The sequence below is a fragment of the Camelus dromedarius genome, chromosome 3 (genome assembly GCF_036321535.1).
Source record: "Camelus dromedarius isolate mCamDro1 chromosome 3, mCamDro1.pat, whole genome shotgun sequence".
Classification (NCBI taxonomy): Eukaryota; Metazoa; Chordata; class Mammalia; order Artiodactyla; family Camelidae; genus Camelus; species Camelus dromedarius.
The window spans coordinates 26,025,002-26,042,489 of NC_087438.1; the positions used below are offsets into that span (position 1 = coordinate 26,025,002).

The 17,488-nt window shown below is 35.6% G+C and overlaps 1 protein-coding gene across 2 annotated transcripts in view; it reads left to right on the forward strand.

Moving 5' to 3' along the window:
* Window positions 1–17,488, forward strand: part of WDR70 (WD repeat domain 70) — a 234,166-nt gene that overhangs the window by 77,831 nt on the left and 138,847 nt on the right. For both annotated transcript variants that reach the window (XM_010977581.3, XM_064480161.1), the window contains exon 9: window positions 10,358–10,434. In XM_010977581.3, coding sequence (XP_010975883.1) covers window positions 10,358–10,434 — 77 coding nt within the window. The remainder of the gene's footprint in view (window positions 1–10,357; window positions 10,435–17,488) is intronic.

A 17,488-nucleotide genomic window follows, 5' to 3' on the forward strand; every position in this document is an offset into this window, starting at 1 on the left:
TTACCCTCCACTAACAGTTACTTTTCATGTTTCTAGTTGTGGCCTTTTCTTTTTTACCTAGAGAAGTTCCTTTAACATTTGTTGTAAAACTGGTTTAATGATGCTGAATTCTTTTAGCTTTTGTTTATCTGTGAAGCTTTTGATTGCTCCAACAAATCTGAATGAGAGCCTTGCTGGGTAGAGTGTTCTTGGTTGTAGATTTTCCCTTTCATCACTTTAAATATATTGTGCCACTCCCTTCTGGCCTTTAGAGTTTCTGCTGAGAAGTCAGCTGATAACCTTATGGGAGTTCCCTTGTATGTTATTTGTTGCTTTTCTCTTAACTGATTTTAATATTTTCTCCTTATCTTTAATTTTTGTCAGTTTTATTAGTATGTGCCTCGGTGTGTTCCTCTTTGGGTTAATCCTGTGTGGAATTCTCTATGCTTACTGGACTTGGGTGACTGTTTCCTTTGCCAGATTAGGGAAGTTTTCAGCTATCATCACTTCAAATATTTTCTCAGGTCTTTTCTCTTTCTGGGACCGATGTAATGAGAATATTAGTATGCTTCATGTTGTCCCAGAGATTTCTTAAACCATCCTCATTTCTTTTCGTTCTTTTTTTTTTCTTCTTTTCTATGGTTGTGACAGCTCTATCTGCTAGCTCACTGATCCGTTCTTCTGCCTCATTTAATCTATTATTGGTTCCTTCTATTGTATTGTATTTCAGTAATTGTATTCTTCAACTCTGTTTGAGTAGTCTTTATATTTTCTAACTCTGCTAAAACTTTGTGCATCTATTCTCCTCCTGAGTTCTCTGATAATCTTCACAATCATTACTCTAAAATCTTTCTCAGGTAGATTGCCTAGCTCCTCATCACTTATTTCTTCTTCTGGGATTTTATCTTTTGCCTTTGCTTGGAACATATTCCTCTGCTGCCTCATACTGTCTAAATTTCTATTTGTATTTTTATGTAGGTTAGTTACGTTTCTCAACCTTGCAGAAATGACCCTTTGTATGAGACTTCCTATGCATCCCAGCAGTGCACTCCTCTTGGTCACCCAAGGGCCAGGGTCCAGCTGGGCGTAGGGTAGAGTCCAGCCTGTGTTTGCAGATTCCTTCCGCAGGCTTTGGGATTGTTGTTTTCTTACTACTGGTATCTTCCCCCAGTGGATGAGGCTGGATTAGACGCTTGTGCAGGTTTCCCAATGGGAGGAGTCAGTGCCTGCCCACTGCTGGGTGGAGCTTGGTCCTGGCCCTCTGGTGTGCAGGGCTGTGTCTAGGGGTGTGTCTAGAGGCATCTGTGGTGAGTTCAGGAAGTCTGCTAATGGGTAGGGCTGCATTCTCACCTAGTATATTTGGCCTGAAGCTTCCCAGCACATAAGCCTACAGGCTGTTGGATGGGGCTAGGGCTTGATGCTAATGACACAAGCAAAATGTCAGCCTCCAGGAAAGCTCATGTAGATGAATACTCCCAGAATGTCTGCCACCAGCTTTTATGTCCCTGGGGTGAGCCACATCCACTCCCCACCTCCCCAGGAGACCTTCCAAAACCAGCAGGGAAATCTGGCACAGGTTTCTATGAAATCTCTGCTTCTGCCCTTGGTCCCAGTGTACACGAGATTCTTTTGTGCTTCCCAGGAGAGTGAACTCTCTGTTTACCCCAGTCCCGTAAATATGGAGATTTCTCAAAAACTAAAAATAGAACTACCATATGACCCAGCAATTCCACCCCTGGGCATATATTAGAAAAAACCAAAAACACTAATTCAAAAAGATACATGCACCCCAATGTTCACAGCAGCATTATTGATAATTGCCAACGTATAGAAGAAATAGATGAATAAAGAAGACACACACAGACACAGACACACACACACACACACACAATGGAAGACAACTCAGCCACAAAAAATAATGAAATTTTGTCATCTGCAGCAACATGGATGGACTTGGAGGGCACTATGCTAAGTGAAATAAGACAAAGAAAAACAAACACCGTATGATATCACTTATATGTGGAATCTAAAAAATACAACAAACTAGTGAATAAAACAAAAAAGAAGCAAACTCATAGATATAAAGAACAAATTAGTGCAATTAAGCACCACTGGCCTTCAAAACTCTCGGGGCTCCTCCTTCTGATGCTAGCACCCTAGGCAGGGAGCCTGATGTGGGGCTCAGAACTCTTACTCCTGTGGGAGGGCCTCTGTGACTTACTTATTCTTCAGCTTGTTGGTTGCCCACCCGCGGCGTATGGGGACTGATTATATTGCAAGCACACCCCTCCTCCTGTCCTGCTGTGGTTCCCCTTTCATGTTTCCTATTGAAGATCTTTTTTGCTAGGTTCCAGTCTGTTTTTTTTTTTTTTCAGTGGCAGTTTAGCAGTCACTTGTGGTTTTGTTGTAGTCATGAGAGGAGCCAAGCTTGTGGTCCTGTTACTGTGCCATCTTGACTAGGAATCAACTGTCATTGGAATTTTTTTAATTGAATGAAAGATTCTGTAAATTCTATAGTGCTTTACAATTTTCAAAAGTTTCACACACATGATTTCATTTAATCCCATAATAACCCTTTAAAAAAAAATCTCCTACCCCTATATTGCCCCTCCTCCCTTCAGTCTCCCCACTGGTAACCACTAATTTGTTCTTTATATCTATGAGTTTGCTTCTTTTTTGTTTTATTCACTAGTTTGTTGTATTTTTTAGATTCCACATATAAGTGATATCATACGGTGTTTGTTTTTCTTTGTCTTATTTCACTTAGCATAGTGCCCTCCAAGTCCATCCATGTTGCTGCAGATGACAAAATTTCATTATTTTTTGTGGCTGAGTTGTCTTCCATTGTGTGTGTGTGTGTGTGTCTGTGTCTGTGTGTGTCTTCTTTATTCATCTATTTCTTCTATACGTTGGCAATTATCAATAATGCTGCTGTGAACATTGGGGTGCATGTATCTTTTTGAATTAGTGTTTTTGGTTTTTTCTAATATATGCCCAGGGGTGGAATTGCTGGGTCATATGGTAGTTCTATTTTTAGTTTTTGAGAAATCTCCATATTATAGTGGCTGAACCAATTTGCATTCCCACCAATAGTGTAGGAGAGTTTCCTTTTCTTCACGTCCTTGCCGACATTGATTATTTGTGTTCTTTTTGATGACAGCCATTCTGATGGTTGCGGGTGATAATCTCATTGTGGTTTTGATTTGCCTTTCCCTGGTGATTAGTGATGTTGAGCATCTTTTCATGTGCCTGTTGGCTATCTAAATTTCCTATTTGGAAAAGTATCCATTCAGATCCTTTGCCCAGTTTTGAATCAGGTTGTTTGTTTTTTGATGTCTAGTTGTATGTGTGTATTTTTTTTTAATGTTTACTTATAGTGGTACAGAATTTCCTTTTCTGTATGTACTGCAACACGATGCATTATAGGGACAATATACTTACATCTTTAAAAAATATAGCTTATTGGGTTTCTAAAAGTAATTCCTGTTGACTATAAAAATTGAGAAAAGAAAAAAGAAGACAAATACTCATAATTATACTACCAAAATATAATCACTATTAAGATTTCAGTTTCTATGTCTTTTTTTCTTTAAGCATCTGAAAAACATATTTTCTGATCACACTAGAACTTTTATATCAAGTGTTGCTTGGAGCCATATTTTACATGTTCTGTTGTCTTGGGGTTGGGTGCCAGTGTGTCAGGAGCTGCATTGGGGTGCAGTGAGAGACCTTAAGGTGGGAGTAAGAAGTAGGCGGCCTTCTCCTTCAGCCAGAGAAGTTCCAGTTTTGCCATTTTTATCTGTTCAGTTCTCTGTAAGATATCCTTTCAAAATCAGGTTCTGCTATTTAAAATATGAAGATCACTTATCTGGAGTTCATGGGATTTACTGGTTATTTTATTTGGGAAAATAAGACATTATTTCTTCAAGTTTAAGTGATTAGGAAAGTAGGACAAGGATAAGCAGGAATCAACCCTTAAACTATTTAAAAGCATGCTTTAAAAACTGTAGTTACATTGTCATCTAAAACTCATTTATTCTAAACCAGAATTTTGGTATGATACTTCCAGTCAGAGTGTTTTTCTCTATTACTTTAAACTCTTAGACACTTGCTTTCAACCCTTTTCTTTTCAATATTAAAACAATTCTGTGCCACTTAGTTCATAATTAGTTGGCTAAAATGAAAGAGGATAGGCTCGGGATCTCAGAATGCTTGGACATTTTAGTAGGCGATTTCTCCATAAGTGTACTTTAATATGGAAAGTAGAAGTTTTATAAGGAATTCTGGAAAAAAGGATATTGTCAAATGCTTTATTTATATTTGAACAGAACATGTAGTTATTCTGATACCCAGACACTCCAAAAATTTGCCGTATTATTTGGAGATTAAATATTTCAGTCATGCCCTTTTAATGGTAAATACTGTTCCTAAGGAGTAAAATACTGTAAACTGTGAATTCTAGGTATATATTTTTTTTAAAGCAGTTGTAACTGATGGTTTACAGTTCTAAAAAGTTCAGTGATTTAAAATACATTGTGTTTCTTTCCAATTTCTGAATATTTCCAGAGCTTTTTATCTAATAGAAACTCTCTAACACTGGTTTCTATCCTTTTGATAAATCACCATTATTTTGGGGGTACTTTCGTACATTCTGACACAACAAAATGTTCCTGGCTTATCTTATACTTTTCCTGTTCTAATGTTACCCGTTTCTCTAGTGTTCCATAGCTCTTTTGAATAGGGAATTCTTTTACAAATCAAGGTCTGGGCACTGGATATGTTCATTGCTGCTGAGGTGTTATTGCTTCTAGACTATTTCAGAAGACACAGCTGGGGCTGTGGGGATAAACCAACCAACCAAAAAACAAAACATGTGAAAAAATGATGAGTTCACACTGATATATCCAATCCTAATCCAACTTCCCAGCCTTTCCTCGCTCATATTTCTATTTCGCTTCTCCAACAGTGAGAAACTTGGCTTTCAGCATTACCACTATATTTACTCATTTGTTCAATGCTATGGAAAGTAATTTCAGAATCTAGCTACACACGTAGTTCTTATAGGCAGAATTGGGAGATGGCTCCCAAGATTCTTTGCACTACTGCCAAAATCCCCTGCCCCCTGCTTTGAGTGTGGATGTGAACCATGAGTATGATAAGACATTTCTGTGATTAGGTTATATTGTCTGGCACAGTTGATTTTAAGAAAGGAAGATTATCCTCAGTGGATCCTGCCTAATCAGGTGAATCCTTAAAAGGGATTGGGGTCTTCCTGGCAAAAGAGATTTCAAAGTGTGGGAGGGATTTGACTCCAGGGAATTCTCTGTCCCTGGCTTTGAAGATGGAAGCAGAACCTGAGTGATGAAGTTGGATATATGCTATAGCTAAGGAGATTTCTGAGCAACATGTTTGAAAGCAGTGCCTGGTTTCTTCTTGCTACTTATAGTAGAAAATGAAAGAAAAAAGGTAAATTGAGAGAAGTCTTGTTAAAAAGGAGCTAGTACTAGATGATTTAGCTGATTTTGAGCCTATCCAGTTGGCAATGTGTAAGTGAAGAAATTACTCCTGAAAGTGTGGTATAGAGAAAAAGCCCAGGTGTGGCTGGGTAACCTTTTGCTAAAATCTCAGAAGGATTAATAGGTCAGAATATTCAGTTACACTAAAGACTCTTTGAAGAAACGAAGCATGTGCCTCACAGACTTTTTCAATCAAACCAGGTAACCTCTAGGAAGCTTAAGAATGTTATTTCTTGGCCATTTCAGCAAGAGCTATGGATAAAAAAGGGATTGCTTTACAGGGTTTTTGGGCATGGCTTTGTCTAGTTCAGCTTGAACAAGAGAAAGATTCTCATTTGCTGGCTTTGAAGGTGGAGGAATCCATGTGACAAGGAAGTCATGCAGCTTCTTGATGCTGAGTGTAGCCCCCAGTTGACAGACACAGTGAAATAGTCATCTTAGTCCTGCAACCACAGGAGCTTGGGTTCTGCCAGCAACCTGAGTGAACTTGGAAAAGAGTGCTTCCTCAGAGCCTCCAGAAAGGAATGTAGCCCTACCAACATTCTGATTTTATTCTATGAGACCCTGAGCAGAAAACCCACTCACATTGTGACCAGACTTCGGACGTCTCAGACTGCTAGGTAATAGACTGGAAGTGTTTTAAGCCCCTGAGTTTGTGGTAATTTGTTACACAGCAATAGACAACTAATACCATTCTGCAAAAACCAAACATACGTAATAATGAAAGTCCCTGAGGAGGTGGTAGTGATAGAGATCAAACATAAGAGCAGGAATGAGCTTTGAGTGGAAGGAGGGAAGATATTTTTACGCTGGGAATGGAGGAATAAGAATGGGCTCATACGCAATATGTTTATAGGTGGTGGGCCTTACATAAGAAGTTCAAGTTGTCACCATCTGGTCACAAGGTCATTTCCTAGTTTTGTGTTGGGAGATGTTGGGATGAGGCCTTATGTAGGATAGGAAAGATTTAGAATAGCTATTGATGATGTGAGAGAAAAATTACTAGAAAAATCATGGGAGCATTAAGGGCTACCAGATCTTAATTTGTACAGACAGTCATTCTGCTTATTTGTATGATATTCTTGAGTCTATTCGGGAGCCTGAGTTATTTGAATGGAATACAATGATGGGAAGAGGGAGTTATTCCAGAATAAACGTTGTTCTGGACACTTTTTATGTTTATGGGCACTCAGGTTTATGCTGAGAGATTGCTTGAAGTTTAGGATGTTGAAAGAAAGTTCACAATTTCAGAAAAGGAACCATTTGTGGTAACGGCAGAGTTAGCAGTAGTTGGGGCTGCTGAAATATCTTGGAAGAGGTCATTGGAGTTGAGTAGATAAAGAAGAATGAATCTGTCTCTTTGATGTCTTCAAATGGATTTTAGAATGCTTAGGAATTAGAAAGATTTGGACTTCAGAGTCCTTGATTCATAGAAGGAAATGACTAAGAATGTGATGGATTAGAGCAGGGGTCAGCAAACTGTGGCCTGTGGTCCAAATCCAGCCTGCACCCTGTTTTTTGTAAGTAAAAGTTTTACTGGAACACAGCTGTGTATGCGTATGTTTACTATTGTCTATGACTGCTTTTGTGTTTATTGTGGTAGAGTGTGAGTAGTTACTGCAAAGACCATGTGGCCCATAAAACCTAAAGTAGTTACTATCTAGTCCCTTAGAGAAAAAGTTTGCCAGCTCCCCAAATCAGGCTATTGAATATTTTCTCCAGCAAAATAATTTCAGGAAGTTTGGTGATTCCTGAAAGCCTATGAGTGAACTCTGGCTAAGAAGAACTTATGGATTAAAACTCACAGTATGTTCCCTGATGCATTTCATTTCTCATAGGAGTTGCTTCTGTTAGCTAGCTCACCAGGCCAAAGACTTTGATTTTGTGGATCACACAGCCTCACCTCATTCAGTGACTACACATGGCACTGCAGTGGGGCAGCTGTTTTACAGCTTTTGTCATGAGGCTGCCACAAACGTATGGCCAATAGGTATGGATCAGCACCTCTGTGCGTGTGCATGTGCGTTAGAGGAAGCAGATGTTAGTCATGGTTTGATAATATCCTCTCTTTATGCACAGTTTAGCATATTATGAGAAACAAATAGATGCTTAATTCTTTCTACTAGGCTCTTACCAGTTAATTCTGCTAAATAGAGGAAGGGATTCCACCCGCCCGCCCCCCCCCCCCCCCGCCAAGGAGTGCCTATGTTTAGATAAAGGAGAAAGAAAACCTAGTTTATTTGATGAAAAAGTATTTTAGTCACTGACTGTCCTTTAATAGGTGTCACTTTAAAACTTTTTCCACTAGTGTTAGCCATGGTACTGAATCTGTTTAGATTCATGTAAGAATCCTTAGTTGAACTTCATTTTTGTTATGACTAATTTTGGTCACTGTTTTAACACAGGGTACTTAACGTTCCCATTGCCTTTGTCATGCTCCTGTCTTTACAAACAAGAAACAACATTCATAGTCTTTCAGATTTCTTCAGTTTAACCTACTATTTATCTTTATATTCTGTATACTCTACAACTAAGGTGACCACATTTTATCTTAATGTCCTCTGTAATAGGGATCATCTTCTTTTGGTCTTCTTAGAAACATCCTTTATATTTTGAGATGCTATTTCAACTCTAATAAACAAATATCTGTAAAAGACTTGTTTTCTGGAGCCCGCCCTCAAGACCTTCATGGGCTGGGTCAGTTTTGGGATTGCTGTTAGGACAAAGCACAGGGAGTCCCGTTCTAAGGACTGGACTGAGCAGCACACTCTGTGCTGAGAATGGGTGAATCCTTGAGTCTGGGAGTGGGAGAGGAGGGTGGGAGCTGACTGGGAGATAAGCAGATTAAGGGAATAGAGATGACAGTGGAGGTGGAGGTGGAGCTGAGTTAAGCAGAGGGAGAAATGAGAGTAGAGAGTAGTGTGCAAGATTGAGGAATCCAAGGCAGTTTAGGATCTAAGTCTCTGAAGGCAGGGCATGTCTTGGCGTTATTGAGGTGTTCCTTTTGTTGAAAATCATGAGCTGTTTTTCTGAGCCAGAGGCAGATGTATTTAATGGGGTGAAACTAGATCAGATACCTATTTACTGCTTGGCATTAGAAATTCTTTTCTTCTTAAATAAGCAAAGAGTAACATTTCCGTTTTGGAAAGAGTTTAATGGGATCCCTGGCAATCCTATGGATTTTAATCTATGAGTCAGTCAGTTTAATTACAATCTCTTTGTGCCTTAGGTGCATAGAACTAAGGGGTACCTAACTCACCTCTCTGTTCATGGCACCCTGTTACCGTGCCATCCACATCTCATGGTCTGTCCTCAGTTCTCATAAATTTGTAACCCTCAGCAGTATTTGACACAGTTGTTTATTCTCTCCTTGAAACACCTTCTTCCTTCTTTCTCTTTCACTGCATATCTGTCCTATTGGCAAAACATCTTTGACCACAAAGTTTTATGAATAAATCTGCTAGTAACATTAATGTGTAGTTAATTTTGAAATTGGGAAGTATGAATCCTCCCACTTTGTTGTTTCTTTACATGATTATTTTTGAATTAGTATTTCTTGAAATAATAAAATAATAAGTTTTAATAATAAAATGATATTATTGAAATGATAAATCTTAACATTTTTTGTAATTCTTTGAATTTCCATATGAATTATATGAGCAGTTTTAAAATTTCTGTACCATTTCTTCTAAAGCAGGTCTATTGGTAACAAATTCTCTTAGTTTCCTTTCATCTGAGAATGTCTTTATTTCGCCTTTAGTTCCAAAGTACATTTTATGTACATTTAACTTGGCAATATTTTTCTCTAAGTACTTTAAAAATGTTTTCCCACTGTACTTTAAAAATGTTTTCCCACTGTCTTCTGGCTTCCATTAATTTAGTGTTTTGTTTTTAGTTCATTTTGTTTGACATTCACTGAGTTTCTTAAGTCTGTGAATTTACATTTTTCACCACATTTGGGAAGTTTTTAGCAATTATTTAATCAAATACATTTCTGTACCTCTCTCTTTCCTCCCGAGTCTTATATAACATGAATACTAAATCTTTTGATATTGTCTCGTAGGTGTTTGTGATTCTGCTCATTTTTCCCTTATTCTTTTTTCTTCCTGTTGTTTAGATTGAATTATTTCTTTTGATCTGTCTTCAGGTTCACTGACTCTTTCCTCCAACATATCCATTCTTCTATTGGGCCCCTCCAGTGAATTTTTAATTTTTATTATTCTATTTTTCAATACAATGTTTCTTCTTTTCTCGCATATTCTTACAGATGTGTTGTAGAAAAAAAGATTGTTGACATATTTTAAAGAAGTGGGTTTTTTTCCCTCATCCTCTTGTTTTTGCCTTAATTATTTGTAAATACTTTCTGTGTTTCTTAATACTTTTCCACTAACTTTTTCCATTGTCTCTCTTGTTTTGGTTTTTCTTTTTATTTGTTTTTTAATGAGAGGCTATCATTTCCCCTTCTCTTTCCTTCCTTATTAAGCATCTGTTATATGTAAGCACTGCGCTAATTCCTAGGCAGGAGGGATTATACAGTGAATTAAAATTAAAATAAACAAAAGGAAATAAAGCATATTATGAAATAAAACTGGGATAAAATATTACCAGTTTGTAATTAAAATAGTGTGCATTGGGGAGGACTAAAAAGGAGGGATTACACAGTGAATTAAAATTAAAATAAACAAAAAGAAATAAATCATATTATGAAATAAAACTGGGATAAAATATTATCAGTTTGTAATTAAAATAGTGTGCATTGGGGAGGACTAAAAAGTTTTACTTTTAAGCATAATATATCAGCCTCTGGTTGTTTATTTTTACATTCTTAAAAGATATTTTTCTTTATTTGTTTGTTTTTTAAGGGTCACACAGCAATGCTTCATACTGGCTCATGGCATCCCAAAATAAAGGGAGAATTTATGACTTGCTCAAATGACGCGTGAGTATTGTTGATAATTCATCTTATACATTTCTATATTTCTGTATTTTCTTTAACATCTGTATTGTGCCATCTTGCCAGTAAAGTAGGAGTTAGAATGTTAGGAATCCTGATGTTTATATATTCTTGTTCTTAACTTTACTTTGACTTTAACTGACAGTATAAGGTTTACTTATGGAAACTATAAAAATGAGAGTTGATATAAATTCCACTAGAGTTTGCTAGGGAGCACAATGGATCAAACTGATGCTATTAAATGGACCCAAATGACTTTAACGTTGTGACCAATAATTTGTTACTTTTTATAGTAAAGGCTGATTTCCATCTAAATCTAGTAGCTTATATATGTTTGATGCTTAAATGATTGTTTTTTTGAAGTAATAACTGAAACAATTGATTAAATCGTTATTAAGATTCTTTTGCACTGTGTTTTTTGGTTTAGGATTAAGGATATTATAGGGAATATTTGAGCAGCTTTTTCCTATGTTGTTACATTGTATGATTTTTTTTTTGAAATTTATTGAAGCTTGCTTTATAACCCAGCTTATCAACTTTGGTAAATGTTGTATGTGCATTTTAAAAGAATGTGTATTCTAATGATGTTAGGTAAATATTCTATATATTTTTGTCAATTATGTCAATTGGTTCATTGTATTGTTCAGATACTCTAAGTGATTTTATGTCTACTTAGTCTATCAGCTGCTGAAGGGTATGTTGAAGTCTCCTACTATTACTGTAGATCTATCAAGTTCTATCCATTTTTGCTTTAAAATTATAATATCTTCCAGGGGGAAGACTTCTTTCTTCTTACCAAATATCTCTCTTTAGTAAGATTTATTTTTAGTATTAAGAGTTCATAAGAATGAGCTATTTGTAATATTACAGAGAAAATTATAATGAAAAATCTTATAAATTAAACTATAGATGGTGTTATTTAGGTGAAACACTTATATTTTAGATAAAAAGAACATCTTTGTTTTTAGATTATTTTGTTTTCTATTTTTTTGCTTTCTGATAGTTATAATCTGCCTCATTAACTTTCAAAATTACTGTTCACATTTGATATTTTACGTTTTCTAGAATTAATCTGTAGAATAACAGACAAAAGACATAATTTTAAATCTATAGTGCAATTTTAAAAATAACTTGATCTAAAAGGAACTAAAAATTGGGAATATACAGAATATGATTGAAATGGGATAATGCATTTGATTAAAATTCCTGATAAATGTAACTATGTAGTTTTGTTTTTATCTTTGTCTTATTAGCTTTCCAAATACTTAAATTATGTATGTTTAAAGTCACATTCCTTACTTCAGCATTAGGAAGCCAATTTTAGCAGCTAATCTAAATTAATAGTATCCCATGGTCAAGTAAGGTTTATTCTAGGAATGCAAGGATATTTTACAATTAGAAAATTTTACCATTAAGAAATTTTCAATATAATTTGATATTTAAAAAATGAAAGGTGAGCTAACAGCAAAAAAAAATGTGACAATGAATATGTGTATGTTCATGTATAACTGAAAAATTGTGCTCTACACTGGAATTTGACACAACATTGTAAAATGACTATAACTCAATAAAAAAATGTTTAAAAAAATGAAAGGTGAAAGAATCATATGATTTTATTATATAATAAAATTGACATTTGACAATTTATTAGTCTTTCCTAGTAAAACTTCTAGGAATAGGAAGAACTTATTGAAACCTGATAAAAACCATTTAGAAAAATTTAAAGTAAATATTTTATTATATATAGGAATACTAAAGCTACTTGCATTTAAATAGGAAACAAGACAGAGATGCCTACAGCTATTTAGAGACTTCATGCAGTATAGTTAGGTAAGAAAATACATAATTGATATTAATGTTGGAAGAAAATAACAAAAAGCACAGAGGATCCAGGCTACTCTGGTTGAAAACTTAAGCTGAATAAAAGCAATTGGAAAAACAGGAAAATTTTTGTTCTCAGAACTCTTAAAGATCAGGCTGAATGGTGGGCTCTAATAGTCGCTAACACAGTAACTTTTATGAGGTCTACAGAAGCTTTTCCCAAATTGATTTCCAGGATATGTAAATTAGTAGTCTGAAGAAAGATATTCCACGATCAAATAAGTTTAAGAAACTTTGTTATATATTCTGAGGTCAGTGATCCACAATAAACATTTAAATCATTTTGAAAAGGATATAAAGAAACCTATTTAACTTTGTTAATCCTCTAAATAGTTTGGGTAAAGTATTAAGGCATGACATTATTTTACTGGGTATAAAATGTAGTTTATCTAATTCCTTAAAAGAGCAATTCTTTAGTTCCCTGTCCAAATCACTGACTTACTGGTATGTTATACATTTGAAAATGTGCTCCAATTTCTTTTATACTATACAAATTGGGCTGTCTTTGTCCATAACTCTATGTGAGGATAAATGGGCTTTAACCATAGATTCCTCCCTCCCCCCCATTATACATATCCTTTACCACCTTTTAGCTAATTCTACCATTAATAAACTCAGGTGGTTTGCAGTTTGATTGACTTTTTCTTGGCTTTTGACTCTGAGTAGTAAGTAGCAGTGGGCTAAGCTATAGGAGATCAGTCCAGATGCCTAATTCAATCAACAAATATATATGTGCTCTGTGTGCCAGGTATACTGTGTGATCTAAGTCTCTGCCTTCGTGAGGGCTTACATTCAAGTGGAGGTGAGTGCTGGGAGATGGACAAGGTACAGATACACTAATAAATTAATATAGTTTTATGTAGTAATAAGTATTAAGAATAAAGTAAAGTAAAACAAAAGGATGGAGAATAGAAGAGTCTACTGTATGTAGAGTAGTCAGAGAAAACCTCTGAAGAGGTGACCTTTTAATTGAGACTTAACACCATGCATGTGAGGCATCCTCAGGGAAAAAAGCTTTCCAGGCCAAAATAGCATATTCAAGACCTTAAGAAGTGAATGTAATGTAGAATATTTAGGGGACAGAAAATCCAATTTTACTGACAGTTTGTAGGTTGGTAGGAAAGGTGGGAATGATAGTAATTGAATTTGGGGAGGAAGGCAGAGACTAGATCACACAGTGATCATACAAGATGTTGAAGGCTAAGGTATAGTTGGCTAGGATTTTAATGTAATTACAAGGCAAGCCATTGAAGAGTACTAAATAAATCTGTACCATATATTATTGAAAAGTCAAAATCAGTAGGAATGATTTAATACCTCTTTAGAGACTGTTAAAATTTTCCAACAAGATAACATTGAGATAATATCTAACACTTATTGAACACTTTGCAGTAAACTTTACATGTGCTAAATAAGCACTTTATCCTATGTTTTCCTTGAGCAATGGAGTAGGTAGTAATGTTATTATGTATTTCAAATGAAGAAACCAGTTTTGACTTTCCCAAGGACACATGATTCCAAGTGTCTGAACCAAGATGTGAACCCACTGCGTTAGGTACTTTGTGAGTGGTGGTCACAAAGATTATGGCGATTGATTCATAGATGCACATACAAGATACAAATCCCTTCTGTGTAAGGAAAGGTTACAAAAACTCACTTCCTTAAGAACACTCTGCAGTACTGTTCCCCATTGACAGGACAATTTCCCTTTACCTTGGAGTCTCTGGTAGGACACACCAGTGATGATGGTACTACATTATCTGACTGTGATGATGCTCGTGAAAGGTCCACTGTTGTTAGGAGTAGATTTTTACACCTCCTGGATAATACTAATTGATTTTTGAGATGTGGAGCCATTTTGGCTATACTGGAGGATGGCCTGACACAGCCAGGGGTAAATTATATTTACGCCTGAGAATTTTCCTCCATTTCTCTTACCAACTTGGAGGTTGGTATGGCCTCCCCAGCCCCCTGCCCCACATTCCTAAGCAAAAACTAAACAAGGAAAACAGTGTGCTAGGTTAAATACCTCTTATTTTAAGATTTTTTGAAAAACAGTATGATGGATTTGGTATATAACTTTATTAAGTTAAAGAATTTTTATTCTATTTCTAATTTTATCATAGCTGTTGAACTTTGTCAGATGCTTTTGTGGAGTATTTGGTATAATCTTGCCCTTTTTTTGCTGTCCATTTTTATAGAGAAGTACATTAATACATTACAGAATGTTAAACCATCCCTGCTTTCTTATAGTAAATCATTTGTGATCACCTTGTTTTTTTATTTAAAAATATATTGCTCTATTTAGGAAACTTGTATTTTATGTACAATTTTAATTTTATATTAAGTAAAAGAATTTTGTGTGTGTGTGTTGTTTTTATTTGGTTATGGAACCAAGCTTATGTTGGCTTCTTAAAGTACAGCAGCTTTTCCTCTTTTTCTGTTGTCCAGCACCCATGTCCAAGTTCATAAACATGGCTGTACATAAAAATCTCATGGAACCTCTAAGGTTATCCAACAATGTGAATTAAAGTCCATACCTAGGCTTCTAATATCAATATTATTTTTACAAGGTTTGTTTTATTTCTGACTTCAATTTCTCAGATTTTTTTTCTGAGAAAATGTATTTAATAAAGTTAGAAGACATTTTAGAAGTAAATGAGCAATTTAAAAGATAATACTTTGATAAAAATTTTTTCATGAAACTATCCATGATACAAGGTTCAGTGTACTAATATTGCATCTGGACTGAGTTTGCTCATAAAGGAAGGTGAGTGGACCTGGACATATGAACAGAGGAAGTGGGGAGGAGATGTAAAGGAGCATAGAAATGGGATCTTGGGGCCTCAAATATTTCTTGATGTGGATCAGTTTGAGTAAATGTACTTAGAAGTGTTTTTCTGTAAAAGCAAGAATGTGCCTTGAATTGAGGTGTCAATATTTAAGAACAGTTACCAGCTATCTACTCTAGTAGCTCAAGGTAGTGTGTATATTATCTTTTGAGATCAAAAGCTTCCATTGTTTAAAATAGGCAATTAGGATCAAGAATCATATTTTTGTTTTTTACCCTAAGACATTAGGGTTAAAAGATTTTAATTTTGTTATTGGAGAAACTCTGGGTTAACACTATAAATAAAGTAGAATTGGTGATACTTTTTATTATACCCTAGTGTAATTGTGAAATGACTGTTTTATCATGTGACATTATAAAATATTCTAAATACGTTTTAGGAAAAAAATGAATATCCATGGTATATTGGTTACTTTCCTTCATACTGGAAAACTACATGGATTGTTAGGAACAACTGGCATCTGATAAGGCATCGTCAGAATTCTTAGGTCTGATACTATGAAATTCATCCTGGGTTAAGAAATATTCCTGTCATTTAGGAATTAGTTCAGTGGGGGCCTTTCGATAAAATCTGCTCTAATACTTTTTTTTTACTACATACTTTTTTTACATACTTTTTTACTACATTATGCTTGGAAGTTAATGTTAATGAAAACCAGATGGTAATGAAGATAAAAATGCTATCCAGAGGAAGTCATTTCTATTTGTAAATTTATATGATGTGATATGGAGCATCTTATAATTTGAACTATAGTAGTGTACTGAGTGAGAGTACAGATGATACAAGTGTAATCCAAGTCCTTAGTACAGAAAATTTGTACTAATCAAATTACAGCTTAGTACAGAGCTCTGTGTATACATACTGGTGAGTGAATCAGATGTTTTTCGTTATACACCTTTCAGGTCTTCCATTGCTTACCCAGGAGTTTGTATCACAGAGGAATTTGTTCAGATTTGTTGTGACTGCTTCTGCTTCTACATGCAGTTAATGATGAGGAAAATAATGAAACGCACAAACATTTCACAGTGTGTTACTGCAGAAAAACAGGCAGGATTAGGTAAGAAACAAAACAAAAATAAGAGATGACAAAACTTCACAGAGTAATGTCCCTTTCCACAGTCAGGGGAGAGAAGAAGTATAGAAGAATAGGTAGGAAATGGCAGAGCGCCTAGTTATTAAAAAAAAAATAAAATAAAATGGGCAAGAGAAAATGGGTCTAGACTCAAGTAAAAGAGGAAGACTTTTGGTAGATATCACAAAATAGCCACAAGACACATTTGTAAGCATTTGTGAAAAATGATTCCCAAGTACTAAGTGAGTCTTTGAGGGCTAGAATTCTGCAATAGGAAAGAAAGAATGAAGGAGAAAGGAAGGGAGGTAGAAAGAAAGGAATAATCTAAAACAACAATAAAGAGACAGTTTTGTGGACAGTTGAGGAATTTGAATATTAGGTGATATGATGGATTACAAAAATGGCCACAGTTCTTCATCTTTCCTTGTGTCCATGCCTTTTGTAATGTGACTTTGCAGCTACCCCCATTAATAGGTAGAGATTATTTCCTTACATCATGAATCTGGGCTGGCCACCAGAAGATGGCAAAAATAATAGTGTGCCATCTCTGAGCATAGGCTTCTTAAGGGTTCTTGTATGCTTCTGCTCTCTTGAACCATGGCATTGCTGTCTGATCAGGCTCCGGCTGCTGTACTGGAGGGTGAAAAATCTGGTGGAGGAGATTGTCTCCACCAGTTGTCTCAGCTGAGGCTATTCTAGACCAGCTTACAGTCAGCCAACTCCCAGATTTGTGAGAGACCCCAACCTAGATCAGCAGAACTGACCACAGACACATGAGTTGACTCAACTAGGGCAGAACCATGACCCTGACTGACTCGTAGATGCATAAGCAGTAATATATGCCTGCTGTTTTAAGCCATTAAATTTTGAAAATGTTTTGTTATGCACCAGTTGTTAACTGATACAGATGATATCATTGCATTATGTTATATAAAATCATGGTTATATAGAAAAATATCTTTGGTCTTAGAAGATTCCAGCTGATGAATTTAGGTGTGAAGTATCATGAGATATACAACTTACTTTTAAATGGTGTAGAAAAAATAAAGAGTGTATATTTGTGTGTGTATGTGTTTATGGAGAGAGAGTTTGAGAATATAGAAGTTAGCATATTTGATATTCATTGGAAAAGACATATGGCTGCTTATTTATTACTCTTGTAACTTTTTTTGTAGCTTTGAAGCTTTTCCAAATAAAAAGTTGGGAGGATCTTCTTAATATGCCATCCTTCCCA